This window comes from Eubalaena glacialis, chromosome 11 (assembly GCF_028564815.1).
Source record: "Eubalaena glacialis isolate mEubGla1 chromosome 11, mEubGla1.1.hap2.+ XY, whole genome shotgun sequence".
Taxonomy (NCBI): domain Eukaryota; kingdom Metazoa; phylum Chordata; class Mammalia; order Artiodactyla; family Balaenidae; genus Eubalaena; species Eubalaena glacialis.
In genome coordinates this window covers 64,958,977-64,980,202 of record NC_083726.1, presented here as the reverse complement: position 1 = coordinate 64,980,202, position 21,226 = coordinate 64,958,977, and the positions used below count along the sequence as shown (strand labels likewise).

At 51.5% G+C, this 21,226-nt stretch overlaps 2 protein-coding genes and 1 long non-coding RNA gene across 3 annotated transcripts; 2 read left to right on the top strand and 1 right to left on the bottom strand.

Moving 5' to 3' along the window:
• The first annotated feature begins 330 nt into the window (after positions 1 to 330).
• Positions 331 to 11,935, top strand: SMARCD1 (SWI/SNF related, matrix associated, actin dependent regulator of chromatin, subfamily d, member 1). Its single transcript, XM_061205840.1, has 13 exons — positions 331 to 566; positions 1,247 to 1,434; positions 1,723 to 1,765; positions 1,862 to 1,984; positions 2,468 to 2,590; positions 3,658 to 3,774; positions 5,061 to 5,162; positions 5,456 to 5,617; positions 5,698 to 5,795; positions 7,017 to 7,152; positions 8,752 to 8,874; positions 9,992 to 10,093; positions 10,225 to 11,935. Exons 1-13 carry the CDS (start codon positions 390 to 392, stop codon positions 10,276 to 10,278), a joined length of 1,548 nt encoding a protein of 515 aa, XP_061061823.1. The 5' UTR covers positions 331 to 389; the 3' UTR covers positions 10,279 to 11,935.
• A 2,650-nt stretch (positions 11,936 to 14,585) lies between these two features.
• Positions 14,586 to 20,585, top strand: GPD1 (glycerol-3-phosphate dehydrogenase 1). Its single transcript, XM_061205839.1, has 8 exons — positions 14,586 to 14,930; positions 15,501 to 15,678; positions 16,515 to 16,655; positions 17,251 to 17,389; positions 17,629 to 17,741; positions 18,426 to 18,659; positions 18,884 to 18,990; positions 19,936 to 20,585. The coding sequence occupies exons 1-8, from the start codon at positions 14,632 to 14,634 to the stop codon at positions 20,030 to 20,032; spliced, it is 1,308 nt and encodes a 435-aa protein (XP_061061822.1). The 5' UTR covers positions 14,586 to 14,631; the 3' UTR covers positions 20,033 to 20,585.
• On the bottom strand, positions 17,038 to 18,659 carry LOC133101165 (uncharacterized). The gene is made up of 3 exons (XR_009702598.1): positions 18,303 to 18,659; positions 17,920 to 18,103; positions 17,038 to 17,138 (listed from the first exon to the last, which is right to left on the bottom strand). It is a non-coding gene; the product is annotated as an uncharacterized LOC133101165 (long non-coding RNA).
• Positions 20,586 to 21,226: the final 641 nt, after the last annotated feature.

Sequence of the window (21,226 nt, the reverse complement as noted above, 5' to 3'; positions counted from 1 at the left end):
AAGAGAAGGAAAGGAAAAACAGCGCTTTGTAAAGTTAAACGCATTGCGCCAAGATGAAGCAGTTACTCTATCACCCTCGGCTGTGGTCCCCCTTTCCAGTTCCTTGTCTTCCTCCGTCGGCCTGGGGGCGCCCGCTCGCAGGACTTCTCTATCCCAGAGCTCCTCTCTATGGTTTTCCCTCCCGGACCGTGAAGGCCGGAGGGAGTGGTCACACACCTTTTCCGCTTGTCGCCCCCCTCTAGCCCACAGTCTCGCTGCCCCGAGCCTCCCGTGCCGGCGGGCCGGCCGGGCGGACGGGCGGGCGCGCGGGGGGCGCGGGGGGCGCGCGGGGGGCGGGGGGAGTTCCGGTTCCGGTTCTTTGTGCAGCTGCAGCAGCGGCTCCGGGAAAGATGGCGGCCCGGGCGGGTTTCCAGTCTGTGGCTCCGAGCGGCGGCGCCGGAGCCTCAGGAGGGGCGGGCGCGGCGGCTGCCCTGGGTCCGGGCGGGACTCCGGGGCCTCCGGTGCGAATGGGCCCGGCGCCGGGTCAAGGGCTGTACCGCTCCCCGATGCCCGGAGCGGCCTATCCGGTGAGTAGGGCGGGAGGAGGGGCGCGCGGGCCGGGGGCGGGGCCGTGCGGGGGCCTGGGAGTGACAGGGGTGGGGGGAGGAGTAGGAGGGACTCGCCTGGGAGGGATTTCGGGCCGTGAGTCGGGGTGCAGGGAGGCAGTGCGGGGAAGGGAGGGGAGGCAGTTAGCATCCCCATCTGCTCCTAGGGGCATTGTTTTCTTGGGGAGTCAGGGTGTACAACCAGGGTGGACGAAGAAGTGGGGCGAAGCATGGGCCTGTGAGAGCTTGTGTGCAAAAGGGCCTAGGCAGCTCCAGCGCCCAGAGGAACACAGAAGGTGTAGCTGGCAAATTCAGGTCAGCTTCTTAGGAGACAGTAGCTGGCAGTGCTCTCTGAGCAAATGTGGAATTAGAGAAGATGTCCAATGCGCCAGATGCAAAATAGACTGGGGAGAATTGGAGTGTAATCTAGCTGTCTTAGCTTTGGGGCTATATTTTCCTGTGGGGTCACGACTGGAGCAGAGGAAGCTCCAGTTATCTAGATTTCACAGAGGTAGAGGGCTCTCCTCCCACCCCACCATTGTGCTCCACCCCACCCCCTCAGCCTTGTTTCATTCAAAGAACTCAGGCCTCCCCCACTTTCCCTTTCTTGGTGGGGTTTGCAGGGGAAGCCATGACATCTCTGGGTCCTCTCCCCTGTGTAGAGACCAGGTATGCTACCAGGCAGCCGAATGACACCTCAGGGACCTTCCATGGGACCCCCTGGCTATGGGGGGAACCCTTCAGTCCGACCTGGCCTGGCCCAGTCAGGGATGGACCAGTCCCGCAAGAGACCTGCGCCTCAGCAGATCCAGCAGGTCCAGCAGCAGGCGGTCCAAAATCGGAACCACAAGTAAGATGACCCCAGGGCGGAGGGAGAGAGGGAGGGAGGGAGGGAGGGAGGGAGGGAGGCGGCCTGTGAGGATGCAGGTGGTGGGAGTCCCTCAACCAAGAAGTGGGGGTGCTGTGTCAGCAGACGGTGCTCATTCTTGAAAATGCTTTGCGTTTTTTGGGGATGGGGGTGTCTGACTTGAGACAGGCTTTGCAGTTCCTTCACTTCACTATAAACGGAGGTGTGGACAGCCTGTCTTCATGTTCTGGCTAGTTCCATCCCATGTTGATAAGAGTTTATTCCAAACAGTGCAAAGAAAAAGAAGATGGCTGACAAAATTCTACCTCAAAGGGTGAGTCCAGGCAATATAGGTCTTCTTGAGGGTGTGGTGAGCTTGAGAATAGAGATGGTCAGCTCTAGATCCCAATGATATCTTTCTGCTCCTAAGATTCGTGAACTGGTACCAGAATCCCAGGCCTATATGGATCTCTTGGCTTTTGAAAGGAAACTGGACCAGACTATCATGAGGAAACGGCTAGATATCCAGGAGGCCTTGAAACGTCCCATCAAGGTAATGCAGGAGAGTGCTAGGCAGAGAGCCAAAGGAGAGGACGCGGGAACCTTCAGCAGGCTTGGGATGAGAAATCAAAGGCGTAGCACGGCTCTCCTTGGCATTTAAATTACATCTCTCCCTTCCGCCTACGAACTGAGAATTACATTAGAAGCATAAGAACAGAACAGCAAAGGGGGAGGGGCTTTTGATATTTCTTGCACCAGAAATATACCCTGTTGGTGTTTTTGCTACAACTGCTCTGCCACCTTGGGAACCTGGCACCTTGCATGACTCTGTCCATCTGACATCCTGGTGAATGCACTTGCACTCAGGCCAGTGGCCTGTACTCCTCTTCTAGGTGGAATCTCCATCCACCCACCCCAAGGACTGGGTAGACAGTAAGTCAGTCTGTTAGGAGTCATTTTCAGGTTTGGGGAGACCCTTGTCTTCAACATCAAACCACTGAAGCCCCACTATCAATCCTGTTTCTGCCTTCCTCAGCAAAAACGGAAGCTGCGAATTTTCATTTCTAACACTTTCAATCCGGCTAAGTCGGATGCCGAGGATGGGGAAGGGACGGTGGCTTCCTGGGAGCTTCGGGTAGAAGGACGGCTCCTGGAGGATGTGAGTTCAAGGTCCACTGTGGTCGGCATTTAGGGTGGGAGCTGCTGGGAACAAGCAGCATTGTCTGGTTGGCAGGAAGCCTGACTGGTGCTTACAGCTCCTGTTGGGAACAGCAGGGAGAGGGTCACTGTGTTCCCTGCACTAAAAGACAATGGTTCTTTGTTTCTGGCTCCCACAGCTTGGCCCCCTCTGTGGTATCATATCGAGAACCTTATTGTCGTGGGATTTGATTTGTTGTTTACCTCCTTCCTGATGCTGCTAGCCATTGGACTTGGCAGTATCTGCAGATTTTTCAGTTAGGTTTTTTTTTTTTTAAACCAAGTGAGTTTGCACTTAGCATTTAGGCCATGCTTTCCTCTCTGAGTCCTTGAGGTCCTTGATATCCACTGTGGCATCTCCATCTTCCCAGCTTCCATTGGAGACATTTCACAGTTTACGTGGGATAGATTTCTCTGACAGGCTCTTTGTTGCTTCATGGGAACATCAGCTGACAGGTGATAGCCCCCAAACTTCCCACCCCAGAAGCTCCTTGGAGAAGCTCACCTGCCATTCCCTTATACTCTCTGGCTCTCTATTTTTAGCTGTTCACAGGCAAGCCAGTTTGAATGCATTTTTCAGGAGAACCAGGGCTCAGTGTCAGAGCCTCCTTTTTCTCTATATAGGTCCGGTCCATCTACTGGTGGTGTCATGTCATCCAAATAAAGCTGCTTTTGTTCTGGCTTTTTATTACCTGTGATTCATTTCCCCTCTAGAGTCAGACTTTTCTCTCTTTAGACTCGCTTTATTATGTGCAGAGGTTTGGCTTAACTTGCCCCATTTCCCTTGGGGAAATGAGGTGGGTAAGTCAATCACCCTATATGTGTTACAGGCTGCTTCTTCAGGGTTCTGTTTCAACTGTGACTTGTTCAGTATCCACAGACACCTACCTTGCCATCTCCTAAGAGGTTCTCAGAAGACATTTTTGAGTTTTTTCCCCATTGCTTTTGTGGGTTCCTTTTTTATGGGACTTTGTTTTGGGGAATATCTTCTGGCCTTTTCTAACATGACCTCTCCTCTCTCTCCTCTAGTCAGCCTTGTCCAAATATGATGCCACCAAACAAAAGAGGAAGTTCTCTTCTTTTTTTAAGTCCTTGGTGATCGAACTGGACAAAGACCTGTATGGGCCAGATAACCATCTGGTGGAAGTGAGTAGTTCTGTCCTCTAGGCTTTGCGTTGACTTTATGACTGGAGGATGATGGACTTGGGAGCCAAACATTAATGTCTAGGGAAAGGGGAAGGTATGAATAAAGGGTTACCCCAGGTGTACAGTTCCTCCAATGCAGTTTGCACATTGGCCTCCAGGTGGCACTAGCTGTTCAGATCTGGTACTGTTTGGACCCAAGAGCTTTTGCAGTCTGACTTGTCCCACCTTTTAAATTTTACTGTCTTGGTTGCTGCCCCCACTTTCAAGGGAAATTCTGATGGAGGCCTCTTATACATGCCAAGCCATCTCTGCATCTTGCTTATTAAAAATGGTGAGATGTAGTTATCCACACACCATTCAACCTTTTTCCTGGTAACAAGTGCTGTGATTAAGGGGGTTAACTAATAGGGTTCTAGTCCTTGCCAAGGCTACTTTTACAGATCTGGGACTTGCTTTTGGTCCCTGCTCTGTTTAGATTCACATTCCAAATCATCAAAAATTCTTTATTGTAATGCCTGATTACATAGTGTTCTGAAGACTGTGTTAGCAACAGTGTTCCTTGGGATACAGTCAAAACCAGAATGAGACAGTCCAGCGCTCCAAGTGAACTTAAACCGCTCCTTTCTTTGCCAGTGTAGCTGCAGCCCCTTAACCTCAACCACTAAGAGACATGGGAAGGTCTTTACCATCTAATAAGGGAAGTAAGTCATAGAATCAATAGAAATTTGTAAATATATTTAACTTTACAGCAATAGAGCATAGTGGCTAAGAATGTGGACTGTAGACTCTGACACACCAGAGCTCAGATAGCAGCTCCACCACTTATTGGCTGTTGACCTTAGGCAGCTTACTTCACTCTTCTAAGCATTAGTTTTCTCATCTGTAGAATAGGTTTAATCGTGCCTATCTCATATGGATGTTGTGGGGATTAAATGTGATAATCCAAGTAAATGTCTTAGAATACTCTTGCACATAGTAAGTACCCAATAGATGATAGCTACGTTATTTTACTGTACACATGTATATTATCCATTTTTGTGGATAAAATTATCACTGAAAGTTCAGGCTAATTTAAATGTGACCCTGAGCAGTCATAATTAAAAGGTCAATCTACTTATAGACAGGAATCCCAAAGTCATATGCAGTTTTTTAAAATGTCTCATGCTGTTGCTCTTCTCCAATAGCTTCAGTAATCAAAGTTGAATATTCAGTCATTACAGAAGCTCTTCCCTCCCACCCCAGCTCTTCCCCTGGGAGAGCACCCCCTGACATCTTCCTCTCTGTAGTGGCACAGGACCGCCACTACCCAGGAGACAGATGGCTTCCAGGTGAAGCGGCCAGGAGACGTGAATGTACGGTGTACTGTCCTGCTGATGCTGGATTACCAGGTATTCTGTGCTGTTGTGAGGGGGTCCAGCTTTCACAGCCACATCCCATCAGCAGTCTGACATTTAAAGGTTTAAGTCTAGTTGTGGGTAATTTGCCGCCAGACTGTTACCTCCCTAAGTGTAGGGATAGGGTCTTAGTCATTTCTGAGTTCCTGTTAGTGTTTTTCTGCCCCAGGGAAAGCACAACATTAATGCCTGTTGAATGGCTTGAACGTATGGCCATGCCAAGCACCTCATAATGCACATAGACTCAGCTCATTAGCTTCATCTCTATACTCTTTGGTTCTCTATAGCCTCCTCAGTTTAAATTAGACCCTCGTCTGGCTCGGCTGCTGGGCATCCACACCCAGACCCGTCCAGTGATCATTCAAGCACTGTGGCAATATATTAAGACGCATAAGCTCCAGGACCCACATGAGCGGGAGTTTGTCATCTGTGACAAGTACCTCCAGCAGGTAAGAAAAGGACCCATTCTTTTGCTCAGGTCCACTGGAGCACTAATTGTGCTCTTAGCTGCTTCTCCTCTTTCCCACAGATCTTTGAGTCTCAACGTATGAAGTTTTCAGAGATCCCCCAACGGCTCCACGCCTTGCTTATGCCACCAGAGCCCATCATCATTAATCATGTCATCAGGTAAGCATGTGTGTGCAAGGCAGTGGTGTGCTGGAGCTGGCTTGCACCAGCTGCACAAGTCAGTTCTCAAAATTTTCAGGGATTTTGCAAGCAGGTTGTTAAACACAGTCGTTATTTAAGGTTAAATTATACAAACTTGCAATTAAGTACATTATATTAAAAATAAGGGTAATATATACTCAAAAATTCATCATCTCTGAATTATTATATTAGTTTACTGGTGTTTGTGTTTTCGAGGTTACTTCTGTCTATTGTGTCTGTATGGTGGAAATACTATCTAATGATGTGTTATTGCACATCCCTTCCCAGCTCCTTGATCAGTGATATAATGTTGGCATCTTGAAGTCAATCATGTCGAGAATATTTAAAACACAGAAATCAGCAAATGCTACAAGTCAGGGCTTTTTGTTCTTCTTCTTCTTCTCTTTTGGAGAATCAGTTATTAGACATTTACCAGCTCCTCGCTGATGAGCTAATCTTTTCTCTGGGTGGTAGGACATTGCAAGCTGAGACTCCAGCTCCGTTACCTCCATCTGCTTTTCTGTTCAGAGATGGATGAGCAGGGCATCTCTAGGCAGATACGGAGTGAAGGAAGGCAGTTTCTCCTCAAAGCATGTCTTCTGGCTGGATGTAGTCTTTGCCTTCTTTCCCTTATTCCATATTAATTAGCCTTCCTGTCATTAGACCCTGAACCATCATCATTCAGCCAATAGTAACTCCTACAACCTATACACTGGGTCAGTAGAAGCTAGTTTGTCCCGTATTCATGGGCTTAAAGTTAGGCCACTTTTTATTTTGCGTGGTATGTGTTTTATTTGAATTAATTTTTAGGATCAATTTTAGTTTAATAGGGGGAAAGATACAGAAGATACTGTAGTGATGGTCTCCTTGTGGGGAGGGAGAAACTTACTTTTCATTGGATATCTTTTGTAACATTTGAATTTTTACCATTGAGTTTTTTAAAAAAATTAACTCTGTTGAGGTTTATATGCAATATATTGCACCCACTTAAAGAAAAATTTGATGATTTTTGGCAAATGTATACATCCTGTAGCTATCACCACAAGGAACGTACAGAACATTTCCATCACACCGAAGAGGTCTCTTGTGCCCTTTTGCAGTCATCTCCTTGCCCTTCAGTCTTAGACCATCTTTTTGACCCTGTGTAATTAGGTCTTAGGGGACAAGCCCTTTACCAGGCCCCTTTGGTTTCCTCCCCAGTGTTGACCCGAATGATCAGAAAAAGACAGCTTGTTATGACATTGATGTGGAAGTGGATGATACCTTGAAGACCCAGATGAATTCTTTTCTGCTGTCTACTGCCAGCCAGCAGGAGATTGCTACTCTAGACAACAAGGTAGGGACCATGCCCCTGGATAGTTGGGTACCACCAGCCCTCTATCACAGCTTCTTGGCTTCTTTTGATTCTTGATATTCATTCAAAATGTACTGCCACCCAGTAAGTGCTAGGCACTCTATTTGGCGCTGGTTGGAGCCAGACACACATGAGTTCTGATTCTTGGCTATACCTCTTAATAGCTTTGAGCCTCAGTTTCTGATCTGCGAAATAGAGACCATAATACCTATTTTTATAAGGTTGTTATGAGGATTAAATGAGACAGTGTATGTAAAGACATGACATTGTATCTGGCACATAAAAACAAATGGCAACTGCTGCTCCTGTTGTTATTATTGATACCATTATCAGACATAGTCCATGCAAATAAAGCCAGAAAGGCTCTGGGAACACAAAGGAGAACAGGGAGGCCTTCCTGGAAGAGCTGATGCCCCAACTAAATCTTGAAGGACGACATGGGAGTCAACGAAAGGGGAGAAAGGAGGATGGTGCTTAGGGGCGTGGGGGGCAGAGGCCATTCCAGAAAGAGGGAGCAGGGTATATGAAGGCCCAAAGATGAGCGGAGAGCCTGGCATGTTCAAGAAGTACAAGCTGTTTACTGTGTTAGATAAAGCTCGGGGTGCTGGGGAAAAGAAACTGGATAGGGAAGCAGTATCCTAGTCATGAAGCAGCTTTGCGGGGAAAACTGGCTTATACTTTGTCCTGAAAACTGGAGGGCCTGGTGCTATTTGCATTTAGAATGATCACTGGCAGGATGGTGGGGAGTGAATTGTAATGGGGGCAGATCTGGAGGAAGGAAGCCCAGTTGAGTGGCTGGTGCAGTGATGCATGTGAGATGTGTCGAGGGCCTAAACTTCTGGTCCTGACAGTGAGGATGGAAATGAGTAGGTAGATTTGGAAGGTGTCAAGGTGAAATTGCAGGGATTTGGACACTGGATGGAGACGGTGGGGTGAGGTATGAGGGAGAAGAGGCATGATGATGACCCTCAGGTTTTCAGCTGGGGTGCACAGTTGTAGTTATTCAGATTGGGAACAGGAGGAGAAGCAGGTCTTGGGGAAAGGTAGTGAATTTAGTTTCGGAGAGTTTAAGGTGCCTTGAGATGTCAAGCAGGTGGATTGGTTGGAGTTTGGAAAATGGACTCTGGTCTGCAGACTGGGGACTTATTACCTTGTCAGTGGTACTGGAAGACATACAAGTAGATGAAATAGCCAGGAAGAGTATAGAGAATGAGAAGAGGACAAAGAACAAAACCCACGGACCACAGCTTTTGAGACAGCTCTCTGTACCACTTCTTTTCTACCTGAGAGTGTTTCGGGACCCATTTGTGCTGTGGATTAAACATTTACCATGTAGCGTCATCCACAGTGGACATTGTGGAGACTAAAAGGAAAACTTCCCTCATGTGGGGTGTATAGAGACGCGGTGCACATCACCTGCTAAGCGAATGCCGAGCGCTGGAGCAGGTGGGGCAGCAGTGCCATTTCTGGGCCGCACTCTGTTCCTAGGTTGGGAGCGGCACAAGAAGTCGCACACTGCCTGCCGTTTAACTTTGCGTTTCCCCAGCGTGAAAATGTTACGAGCTTCCTTCTTCCTTTCAGATCCATGAGACAATAGAAACTATCAATCAGCTGAAGACCCAGCGAGAGTTCATGCTGAGCTTTGCCAGAGACCCTCAGGGTTTCATCAATGACTGGCTTCAGTCCCAGTGCCGGGACCTCAAGGTAAAGAAGCTGGGACAGGTGCAAAGAGACTTAGATCCGTGAGGCATACATTTGCTCCGTTTCCGTAGCATGAGATAGAGAGCCGGGGGGAAGTGAGGGACCAGACTTTCTTTAGTGTGTTCCAGGGCCCATTTTACAATTAAGTAGGGAAATGGAGGTGGAACCATCAAGTGTTTATCTAGTACTTAGTATGTGATGTCACTGTGCACCGTATTGTAGGCGATACAGAGTGGAAAACCTGATCTCTTTCAAAGTAACACACGTTCTGTTCGGAGAAACCATGTTAATGTGATTTAAAAAGTAGTAAATCATGTAAGACGTTATTGGAACTCACCAGTACCAAAAAGGTAATACAAAGGAGAAGGGAGATTGATGAGGCTAGAATAGCTGGGGAAGGCTTCATGGAGAATTTGGGATTTGAGTTATATCCCAGAGAGGGGAGCACCATAAGCTCAGGCAGGAAGGTAGGAATGAGTACAGAACGTGTGAGATGTGTCCTCAGTTCTCGCCTATCCTGTGGTGATTGACTGCAGTTAGCCCGAGAAGAGGAGCAAGGGACAAGGGGTGCCTGAATGGATCCCTGAACAAGGCAATGACTTGTTGACAGCAGAGGCGACTTTGGGTGTTGTTTTAGTGGTTTGCTAGGGCCACCATAGTAAAGTACCACAAACTGAGTGGCTTAAACAAGGGAAACCGTATTGTCTCATGGTTCTGGAGGCTAGAGTCTGAAATCAAGGTGTCAGCAGGGTTCTTCTGAGGGCTGGGAGGGAGAGTCTGTTCCAGGCCTCTCTCCTAGCTTGTGGTAGCTTCAGGCATTCCTTGGTTTGCAGATGGTGTTCTCTATGTGTCTTCATAGCATCTTTCCTCTATGCATGTCTGTCTCTGTGTCTAAGTTTCCCCTTTTATAAGGACACCACTCATATTGGATTAGGCCCACCCTAATGACCTTATCTTAGCTTGATCATCTGCAGAGACCCTATTCCCAGATAAGGTCACATTCATAGGTACTGGGAGGGTTAGGATTTCAACATCTTTTAGGGGATACAATTCAATCCATAACAGATGACAAGGAAGGAAACAAGTCTCTTCTGTGTCTTCCCCCTCCCATCTCCCTCAGACCATGACTGATGTGGTGGGTAACCCAGAGGAAGAGCGCCGAGCTGAGTTCTACTTCCAGCCTTGGGCACAGGAGGCCGTGTGCCGATACTTCTACTCCAAGGTAGGCACCTGGGGTGCACAGGAGAAACTGACAAAAGGCAAGGGGTCTGCACCCTTGATGGGGGTCAGTGGTGTTAGGTACCAACTTCTGGTTTGTCTCATCTTCCACCCCCTCCACTATTTTCTCCTTAGGTGCAGCAGAGACGACAAGAATTAGAGCAAGCCCTGGGAATCCGAAATACATAGGGCTTCTCCCACAGCCCTGATTTGGCTGCACCGATTTCTTTATTTGGGCCCTGTGCTGCCTGCCTCATAGCACCTGCCTTGGTCTTGCTTGGGGCCTTCCAGGGGATGCTGTTGGTTCTAGGACAACACCAGAATGAAGAGGGTCTCACATGATACCTGTTACCCTCTTCTCCCACCCCATCCCTTCCTACCCCCAGCTTCCCTTTGCCCCACAAAGTTCCCATGTGCCTGTACCCTCCCCTGGTCTGCATAGGACCTCTAGATAGTATTAGAGAGAGAACCCGTAGTGGTAATCAGTGCATTGAATGGATTGGGCCTAAGGCCAAGTGGTCTTCAAGGGGACCAGCTACACTGATCCTGCCCTTCAGAGACCCAGGAGTTGGGAGCTTTAGCCCCTTCTCCGAGACTCAGGCCTGGGGGCACTCTATAAGCTAGTTGATCTTGGCTTTCCTGATAACAGAATCCAGTTTCCTTCCTTCCCTCCACAGGTTTGGAGCAAACTGTCCCTTCACTTGTTGCCCTCTAGCACTAAAGGAATCCTGGTTCTTGGGCTCCACTGAGCCCAGGTCAGTCCGCAGCCCTCTGGATTGGCCTGCTGTCTCAGTGCTTCTCTTGCTCCCTCGTAGGGGGTCCGCGTCAGTATTGGAGTTTGTTCTTTAGTATTGCTCCCTCTCACCACACTCCCTGTCGCTGCTTTTTAGGATTCCCTCCTATCTGTCCTAACCCAGGGCATCTGAGTGAGGGAATCTTGCCTTTCCCTGTCAGAGCCCCAAGGGCCCTCACCTAGGGTACTGTCATTGCCAGCAGAGGCTGTTCCTTCCTGCTGTTGCTTGGAGGTGTGACTCATTCATTCATTCCACCCTGCCTCCCCCATCCTTTCATGGAGAAACAGGCCTAAAATCAAACGGGTAAAAGCCCTGGGCCATCCCTGTCTTCCTGTCCCTTGTCTGCCCAGTTGACACCCACTGGTGACTTCCAGGGCACTGAGGAGTGAAAGCGCCCAGGGCTGGAGAACAGCTCTGAGTTGGGTTTGTGACTCTTCCCTCTCCCTGCCTCACAGGATTGTGACTCCCCAGCCCCTGCCCTCAAAAGCTTCAGACCCCTCAGGTAGCAGCAGGACCTTGTGATCTTGGCCCCTTGCAACTGAGATGGTTTTGCATCTTTCCAGGAGAGCCTCAAATTCTTCTTCCAGGTTGTATCACCCCCGAGTTAGCATATCCCAGGCTCGCAGACTCAACACAGCAGGGTGGGAGACAGCTGGGCACAGAGGGGGAATTCCGTTCAGCATGGGCTCTAAAGCCGCAGAACTGACAAAGCCCCTGCTTCCCCACCCCCTCCTCAGGCTTCTGCGAGCACATCCCCCAGCCCTGTATCCCTGACTGTTCCACACTGGGGACAGCAGAACTTTCTCCCCGTCTTCCCCTTCCTGTCATTATCCCACTCCTCCCTTGAAAGGTTCTCCCCAGAGTGACACTGGACAGACAACCTCTGTCCCTGGGGCTGGAACCATGAGAAGGAAGCTCAGCACTCCTACACAGTGTCCCTGAAGATAATTGTTTTTATTAACTGAATTATGTTTTTTTCATGGACCAAAATTTTTTTTGTACTGTCCCGTTATCGATGTCACCCAGTTTTAATAAAAGAATCTTCTGAAGGATGGGTCCCCCTACCTACTGATGGAGAGCTCTTCCCTGAGCTTTCTTCGATACCATTAGCCACGCTCATGGTGTTTGTTCATTTTATTTGACAAATATTTATTGAGCACCTGCTGTGTGCCAGCTGCAGTTCTAGGCACTGGGGATATGGTGAAAAACAAGATTTCTACCCTGGGGACCTCAGGTTCTCACCTTAGAGCTTATTCTGTCAGCCCCAGTGGTCCAAGCAGGCCAGGTGCTGGTTGGGATTAGGGGGCTTCATCACTGGATCTGAGAGTCCTGTCCTCAGTTCCCATTAAGGAAGGTTCTAACAAGACAGTGGCACTGCCATTCTCTCCCTTGTCCTTCTAAACACCTCAGGGCACCCGCTGGCTCGAGTGTGCTATCCTTGGGTACCTGTGGTCCCTTACACTTGATGAACTTGAGCCATCTCTAGAATTCTCAGGGCTTCTGTCTTCATACGGGCCAGCGCTGTATCAGGACTGAAGACGTTTGTGGTTTGTGTGCCTGCCATTCTTTAAGGTTCCACTTTCTCAACCCTGAGTAAGATTTTAGTTCCTAAGACTGGCGTGGAAGTGCTGCGCTGTCATCCTCATACTGTGGACAACCAAGCCTTCACTGGTAGAGTTGAGAAGACTTTGTTCAGGATTGGGTCCCATTAGCAGAAGCATGAAATTCTGCTGCAGTTTCCATCACCAGGTGGGTGCCTGCTTCCCACCTGGTGGCTCTTTACTTTCCTCCTTTGTGCCATTATCTAGCTTGGTTCTACTCAAGAAGGGGGTTTAGAACACAGGGTGAAGGCAACTACATTCCAAAGTTGTAGTTAAAAAATTAACTTTTGCCTCCATGCATGTGAACACTCAAGTATTGCGTATATGCAGTCAAACCCACCAAGGATACAACCACTATTCCCAATCTGGAATGTGGGAGTTTATCAGACTTCAGTAGGGAAAGCAGAAGAAGAGTGTGTGTGGGTGATGATAACTTGGGAGTGGAAAAAATTGATGTCAAGGACATTGAAATGGCATCTGTTTTCACCCAGGCTAATTACATGTGTAATGAATGGCTGATGAACCATTATTAATTTCAAGCAAATAATCTGCAGTTTGCTCTTGGGAAAAGAGCTCTAGTGGTACAGATAACTTCCTGTGACAGGCCAATTCTGAATCTGCACAGTCTTTATTCCTATATCAATGAACAAATTATTTGTCTCCATACTACTTAAAATGATCGTAGGGACAAAAAGATGGAAGCATTTAGGCAAAAACAAGAGGTTATTTTATGCATAAACATCCATTCTTTGGGGTTCTCATCCTGTGTGCCAGGGACAGAAGCATTCTTTCTCTTCCATCACCCATAATCAGTGCTCCCAGCTGGCAGCCTGGCACTGGTGCCTTTGTTGCAGTGCCAGTGCAATAACAGTGATCTGTGGGAGGCTGGCTCTGTAGTAGGCATAATTTTGTTCCTGAAAGAAACAATCAACTGCTGATTTCACGTATGTCCCCCTAAGGGAACTCCCTGGCCATGGGAGTAGAGTATGGTGGGCTTTTCCCAGGCAGTGCCTAGAACTTAGGAAACCATTTCTCCCCAGTCTTGACCTCAGGGCCACTTACCCTTACCCAGTGATTGCTTACACAGACTCCCCTCTGGCCCAGTGCTTATCACTGTTTGCAGCCAGCAGCAGCCCAGGGGGATGGAAACACCCACTCAGCAGTCGGCCAGGCCAGGAGGTCAGCACGTGAGCACACAGTGCTGTCTGCCTTCTAGGCCAAGGTGCACAGACAGCTGGAGTGTAGGGGGCCTTTGCCCCACTCTCCACATCAGCCTAGAAACCAGAGTTCCCCTTCGTAGTTAAACAGGTTGCTGTGGGTGATGTAGAGCCCTGAACTGCGCCGTGTGTCCCTTCCATCCTCCCTCCCCCCAAAAGCACACACCCCGCTTGCTCTTGATTACAGCATCTGAGACCACAAAGCTCTACAGAGGTCACAACTGCCCCAGGTCCTGCCTCCCTTCCCCTTTCTGGCTTCTGCAAACTAGCCACTAACCTGAAGGAGCCCCTAGTGTGGGGTTAGCCTGGAAACCCAAGAAAGAAGTGAAGGAAGCTCAATACCTCTCAAGGAAAGTGAACACTTGGGCTGCCTTTTCTCTCCTATCCTCCTCCTCCTCAAGCCCAGAGTCTGCAAAAGACTTGTGGGCCACTTGGCATCAGAGCCTCCAACTTTGACCTTTCCTACCCCCCTTCCTGGGAAACACTCAGGTGAGGAGAGGCCCACTGGTGTGCTTGTTTCTTGGGCTCATGGGGTCTTCGTATCCTTGGGCTGGGTTGCCCCCAAAGCAGGCCCTTACCTCTTATGTGCTCTTGTTTTTCAAAGGGGCCACACCCACCCACCTCACTCACCCACAGCGCTGCAGTGGGGCTAGCATGGGGCAACACGTGACCCGTCACCGCCAGAGGCTGAACCCGTAGAGCAGCTTTCCGGGTCCTGGGGGGACAAGTGGGGCGGTTCCTACCTTGGAAAAGAAGGCATGCCTGTATCTGCTGCTGGGACTGAATACAATTTATTCCAGTGCTAGGGGACGGGAGTGGGGGGGACCGGGCACTCGCTCCTTATCTGGGCCTGGTGTTGGCAGACCTTAAAATGAGACCATTGCGGGGAGGGAGGGGGTGAGGACCTGGGCTGGGGCCGAGGGAAGCGGCATGCCAGCACTGTCAGCGGGCAAACCTAAGAGGAAAAGCGGGCCTGGTCTCAGCCCCATTCCTGTTCCCCACCTGTCTCTACCCTTTTCTTCCCTTTCCCTGGCCCTGCCAGACTCTGTCTCCCTGGGTGCCCGCCTCCCCTCCCCTGGAGGGCGGGGCTTGGCTGCACCCACGTGTGTTGGAGTTATATGCTCCCAGCCGGCAGAGGAGCTGGGGAGAGTGGCACCCAGCTGGTGGCTCAGGCAGCGAAGCGGCACCATGGCCGGCAAGAAAGTCTGCATTGTAGGCTCTGGTAACTGGTAAGCGGCTCTGTCAAGGAGTATGGTGGGGCGGGGGGGCAAGGGGAGGCTCCCTCAAGTATACAGGAGGTTAGGGAGGGAGGTCTGGTGGGCAGGAGGCAGCCGGTGGGTGGGTAATGCCTCCAGCTCCTGGCCCACCCCTGTTGCTGTCTTCTGTGCCTACCCCGACAGGACAGACGATGCCCAGACGGCTCCTGGCCCTTGCCTCTCCGGCAGCAGCACCTGTTCACCATGGGAAGGGAGCCTCCAGAGTGCTCCCTGCCTGAAAGGCTGCCTGGGTTAGGGGGTGGGGGGGAGATCAGAAGGCTGGCCCCCTTCTCCAGCAGCAAAGTGTGAGGGAAAGGAAACTGAGTCTCCTTTCTACTGCTAGGTCAGGAGAGACGCAGCGTCACGGGGAGGGGGTGACAAGGAAGGGGGCCAGTAAATCCGGTGGCTTCTGTGACATCCCGAGGTGGAGCATTGTCCCCTCCCCTGCCACCGTTCCTCTCTCACGCCCCCGCTCCTCTCTCACGCCCCCGTTCCTCTCTCACGCCCCCGCTCCTCCACTTTCTGTGCTCCCCCTCCTGCCAGGGGCTCAGCCATCGCCAAGATTGTGGGTGGCAATGCAGCCCAGCTGGCACGCTTTGACCCACGGGTGATCATGTGGGTGTTTGAGGAAGACGTCGGGGGCAGAAAGCTGACAGAGGTCATCAACACACAGCATGAGAATGTCAAATACCTGCCAGGGCACAAGTTGCCCCCCAATGTGGTGAGCCCCAACACCCCGTAGGAAGGGAGAGGGAAGTGGAGGGGGTGCTTCCTGCTGGGAGGGGGCCACTTCACGTGCCACCTGTGCTTGGGGAGCATCTCAGGAGGGCTACTCCAGGCACAGGGCATCCCTGGGCACAGCCCCCAAACTGCTCCCCTGAGCACTTCCTGGGACTGAGGGGAACCTGAATGCATCCCCCTGCATCTCCACCCCACCCCATGGGCTCCCAGGCAGGAAAGGGACGGGGAGAGGATGAGGAAGTTGGTCTCTGTGTCAACCAAAGACAGGTTCTTCGGCCCCCAGACTTGGGGTCCGGGTAGTGCCTGCCTCGGGCTCTAATCTTGTTACTCATTCACTGGGTTATTAGTGGACGTGGAGACTGCTCCTTGGACTTAAGGTCTTTGGTCAGATCCACGTGGCTTACTCCCCACCTGGAAAGGGGGAGCAGGAAAGACAGCAGGAAGACTGGGGCTCTCCCTTCCCAGTTGGGAGCCCTAAGGAGCAGGGTGATGAAATCTTACTTGGCCTCTTCCTCCTGCCAAGCCCAGACCTCCTTTGGCCTCCCTCACTGTCCCACCGCCAAGGGCTAGGAGAGTGCTGAGAGGTTTCCAGGAGTCCTCAAGAGCCCAGGACAGCTGGAACCTAGAGGGAATGATGGCTAGGCGGAAGGAATAGAAGTGTCTTGTTCCTCCAGGTTCAGCCCTTCCAGATTCAACCCCCAAATTGCCCTTCCTTCTTCCCCACCAGCCTCACCCTGTCTCCTAGATCTCCTGCATGGGGCTCCACAGGGGCTAGAAGAAGTCTGTCAGGCCCATGAACACTGGTCACCCCCACAGGTGGCTGTCCCAGATGTGGTCCAGGCTGCAGTGGATGCTGACATCCTGATCTTCGTGGTACCCCATCAGTTCATTGGCAAGATCTGTGATCAGCTCAAGGGCCACCTGAAGGCAGACGCCATTGGCATATCTCTTATTAAGGTGCCAGGGACACCTTCCTGTGGATGGGGGTGCAGCTAACTGCTGTGGGGCTCAGGGTGGGTGAAATGCGACAAACAGAAAACAGCAGAAGTAGGCCAGGAGTTTTCTGAAGAGAGGAGCTGGCTTTGGGGAGGCTTGAGAAACAGATGCGGGGGGCCATTGGGAAGGGGAGGTTGGTTGGGGAGTAGATAAGAGATCGGTTTGGAGGCAGATGTCTTGGGGAGTTTAGGAGGTGTACAGGGGATGCCTAGGGGATACAAGAAGTGGGCTGGTTTGAGGAGTTGAGAAGGGAAGCTGGTTTGGAGCAGTGGCTGGGATGGAAGTTGGTTTGGGGTACTCAGGAGTGGGCTGTTTAGGGATGTGGAGGGGATACATTACCTTGGAGAAGTAGGTTGTGGAAGGAGAGTTTTCAGATGGATTCGTTTTCACATGTTATCTGCTCTCCTCACAGCAAGCTTTGGCTGCATTGGAATAGGGGAGGACCTTTGGGGAGGGACATTGATGAACAGTGAATTTGGAATGGGCAGGATTTCTAGGTGGGAAGCCCTCAGTTGGGGACAAAAGGCACCTGGCCTGAGCTCCATCCTGTGCCCAGGGGGTAGACGAGGGCCCCAACGGGCTGAAGCTCATCTCTGAAGTGATTGGGGAGCGCCTTGGCATCCCCATGAGCGTGCTGATGGGGGCCAACATTGCCAGCGAGGTGGCTGATGAGAAGTTCTGTGAGACAACCATTGGTGAGACCCCACCACCCGTACAGATAATGCAACTCCAGTTACATCGCCTCCCCATGCTATATTCCCCACCCACTTAGCCATCTTCCCCCCATAAGGCAGGTGAAGGAAGAAGATCCCAGCATCAAAGGTGAGGGGAGTTGGGGCGCCCCTACGGAAAGAGCTATAGGTCCTGCTTAGGGCAGTTGTGGGAAGAAGAGTCAAGAGTCCCCTCTTAAAGCCTTATCCCCTCCCTACTTCAGGCTGCAAGGACCTGGCCCAGGGACAGCTTCTGAAAGAGCTGATGCAGACACCCAATTTCCGCATCACGGTGGTGCAAGAGGTGGACACAGTAGAGATCTGTGGGGCCTTAAAGGTGAGAGGGCTGCAGAGGCAGCTATGGGGTGGGGAGAAGGTCCTGAAAGAGGGCCTGGCTTAGCTGTACAAGGTTGCTGGGACTCCAGGCACTCACTCCCCTTCCCCACCAAGTCTCATACACATGGGAAGAATTGCAGAAGCAAGGCCAGGATCGCTCAGGTCTGCCGATTACTTACCATCAGACATTGGGCTTCCTTCTTCCTTTCCCCTATAGCCCCTTGTGGGACATCCCTGTCCCTGGCTCCAAAGGTTGGTCCAGGGGGAAGAGGAGATGCCCTGGGGGAGCACTCAGGCTAATGGGAGATAAGATGTCCAGGACACCCAGACAGATTGATGGCCAGAACTGGATCCTGGACAGACCTATGGATGGATATCGGGGGCATAGAACAAAATAGCCGTGGTTGGGAGGGCCAGGTAGAAGACTGGTTTTCAGGAAAAGTCCTCAAGGATGGAGTATAGGGCAGGGTTGGGGAGCCAGAAAGCACAAGCCCAGGCTAAAAGAAGGGAGTGCAGCAAGTGGGAAAACCAAGAGGTGGAAATAGTTGAGGAGCCCACCCACCTTCCTTCACTTATTCAGTGGGCGGGTCATGGCTGATGGAAGGAGCATGAGGCAGGTGCTGAGGGCCCCAAGTGGGGCCTGCGGGAGGGGATCCTTTCTCACCCATGACTTCACTCTTCAAAGAATATAGTGGCCATGGGGGCTGGCTTCTGTGATGGGCTGGGCTTTGGCGACAACACCAAGGCGGCCGTGATCCGACTGGGGCTCATGGAGATGATCGCCTTCACCAAGCTCTTCTGCAGTGGCCCTGTGTCCTCTGCCACCTTCTTGGAGAGCTGTGGTGTTGCTGATCTCATCACTACCTGCTACGGAGGGCGGAACCGCAAGGTGGCCGAGGCCTTCGCCCGCACAGGAAAGGTGGGCCCTGGGGAGAATGAAGAATGGAGGGTGGGCCCTGTAGGTGTTAAGGCAGAGGAACGTGCCTTGAGGCATCTCTTGAACACAAACATTAAGATTGTTGGGAACATTCCCAGCCTTTCTTTCCTCTTAAGACCCACCTCCTCCCAGAGTCCCAGACTCTCTGTCTCACATTGACAACCCTCCTCTCCCATTTCCATCTGCCTGTCCTGTTTTCTTCACAGTCCATTGAGCAGCTGGAGAAAGAGATGCTGAATGGGCAGAAGCTGCAGGGGCCCCAGACAGCCCGGGAGCTACACAGCATCCTCCAGCACAAGGGCCTGCTGGACAAGTAAGTGTCTGCCCCAGCCCCACTGATGGAGGGAACCACCGTCAGAAGTGCTCTCCCCATTCATCATCGTCCTGAACCCTCCTCAATCTGTGAAGTGGGCAGAGAGGGAAATGTTATCTTATGTTTACAGACAGAGCCTAGAGCTTGGAGAGGGTCTGGTATGCCCGCTGTCCCCCAGCTAGTTCATTGTCTTTGATTTCTTTCCAGTCTAGTGCTTTTTATACCACATTGCTTGGACCCCTCTGCGTGGCCTCTCTCTGTCTTTTCCTCCTTGTCCTCTGCTATGGGGGTCACAGGAATACGCTCCTCTGACTGTTCTGCCTCTGTGTCCATCACCCTCAGTCTAAGCTGCTCCCCCAAGGCCAACCCTTTTGTTCTGTGAATCCTGTCTTGGGTGCTGAGGCGTGAGGAAAAGGAAAGTCTCTGCTTCAAGGTGCTCCTTTTCAGGGAGCACAAGACAGCGGGGGTGATGGGCTGATCAGAGCAGAACTCTGTTGATCTGAGAAAGAATCCTAGAGCAAGAGAGTATGAAACAGGCTCAGAAGATCAGCTCACGGCTGGTCAGGGTAAAGCCTCCTGGTGAAGGGAGCAGCCTGGGCAACAGGTTGGGAAGAAGGAAACTGGCGTTTATTGAGCACCTTCACATAATTCATAATCACTTCTTCACTACTTTGTTATACTGACCCCGTTTTACAGCTGATGATACTGAGGCTTGCCTAATTGGAACAAAAAGTTCATGCCAGGGAATCACGTAGGCAAGTTCAATATGATAGGGAGCAGGGCAATAAAAACCTGACCCTAAAACCCAGGGCTAGGAAATTCACATTCTCAGCGATTGGAAATTGAGAGCCAGAGTCTGCCTGAGCTCGAAGGCAGGAGAGTAGGGAGTGGAGGGTTAGGGGGTTTGCCTGGAGGCCAAGCTGGTTCTGTCCGTCCCCATTCTAGGTTCCCTCTGTTCATGGCTGTGTACAAGGTATGCTACGAGAACCAGCCAGTAGGTGAATTCATCCGCTGCCTGCAGAATCATCCAGAACATATGTGAGCAGGGCTGGGGCCCAGGCCAGGCAGCCTCTTTACCCCAACGGAGACAGGCAGAAGCTTGGGGTGCCTGGCCACCACGATCTCTGGGACTCCCCACACAGCAGCGTCTTCTCAGCTTTTCACTGGAGGACAGGTGCCTGTGAGCCCGGCCACCTGCCTGGACATCCTGAAGCACAAGCAGCCCGCAGCCTCCTGCCACCACATCGCACCAGAAATGCAGTTGCCTAGTCCCTCTCCATATGTGGGGCTTTCTCCCTGTCCTCCTCCCAGAGGAGGGGTAGAATCAGCCCCAGTGCTGCCTGCTTTGGGTATGTGGGGGGAGGAGGGGAGGGGAGGGAGGCAAGGCAAGGGCTGCTTACTGCTGCCTCACACAGACCAGGACTCCTGTCCCCAAGCCCAGTTAATGGCTAAAGAAGTACCTCAGCTGCAAGAGGGATGAGGCAAGGGCTGCAGGGAGGGGTCTGGGCTTTTGGGCTGACATAGACCTCTGCCAGGCCCCACATGGCAACAATGGATCTCAGTGTTTGTTCACAAAATACAAAGATCTCAAACAACCCCCTTCTAGCTTCTCCTAGCAACATCTGCATCCTCAGAAACCTCTGGTCATCCCCTTTCCCCCTCCCCCAGGCTGCCTGGCACCAGAGTTGCTGCCACGCTGGCATCTCTGGCCATGGGGCTTGTCATTCTCTCTTGGGACTTCCCAGTTCCTAGTTCTTTGCCAGCTCCTCCCCACCATGTGTGACCTTTCCAAGCCTCTCTCACCCTCCCTGCCAGCACCCTCTCTGGGGAGCAGAACTTAATCTGCTGACAGAGCTACACCTCTTCATAGCAGGCTCAGATCACTCTACTCCCTGTGACCTTTGTAACTGCCCTGCCTCCCTTCTCAGGAGCTCTAGTGGGGGGAGGTGTCAGCTGGGTTCCTCCTGCTGCTATCTCCCCAGGACATCTTGGATCCACCCCTTACCTCCTAAACCCTGTCCCTAATTCTCAGCTACCCCCAGAGCAGCCAGGGCAGCTAACCAGTTCCTGTATCTGGAGGCCAGGGGGCCAGAGAGTGGGTAAGGGAGGATGAGCAGGTCCCCATCTCTGTGGTCTGAATTCCAAGGCCGGCTCTCCTTTGTCACCTGAAGGCCTTCTCATGAGGTATTGACTACTTCAGCCCCTCAGGAGCTGGGAAACTCGTGGAGGAGGAAAA

What these genes read in the sequence shown, in the direction of transcription:
- SMARCD1 (XM_061205840.1), top strand. Translation starts at nt 390, where the DNA reads ATGGCGGCCCGGGCGGGTTTCCAGTCTGTGGCTCCGAGCGGCGGCGCC. An exon ending in ACAAAATTCTACCTCAAAGG is followed by an intron (nt 1,766 to 1,861) that starts GTGAGTCCAGGC and finishes TCTGCTCCTAAG; the next exon opens with ATTCGTGAACTGGTACCAGA. An exon ending in CAGATAACCATCTGGTGGAA is followed by an intron (nt 3,775 to 5,060) that starts GTGAGTAGTTCT and finishes TCCTCTCTGTAG; the next exon opens with TGGCACAGGACCGCCACTAC.
- GPD1 (XM_061205839.1), top strand. Translation starts at nt 14,632, where the DNA reads ATGCCAGCACTGTCAGCGGGCAAACCTAAGAGGAAAAGCGGGCCTGGT. An exon ending in TTGGCATATCTCTTATTAAG is followed by an intron (nt 16,656 to 17,250) that starts GTGCCAGGGACA and finishes TCCTGTGCCCAG; the next exon opens with GGGGTAGACGAGGGCCCCAA. An exon ending in AGATCTGTGGGGCCTTAAAG is followed by an intron (nt 17,742 to 18,425) that starts GTGAGAGGGCTG and finishes CACTCTTCAAAG; the next exon opens with AATATAGTGGCCATGGGGGC.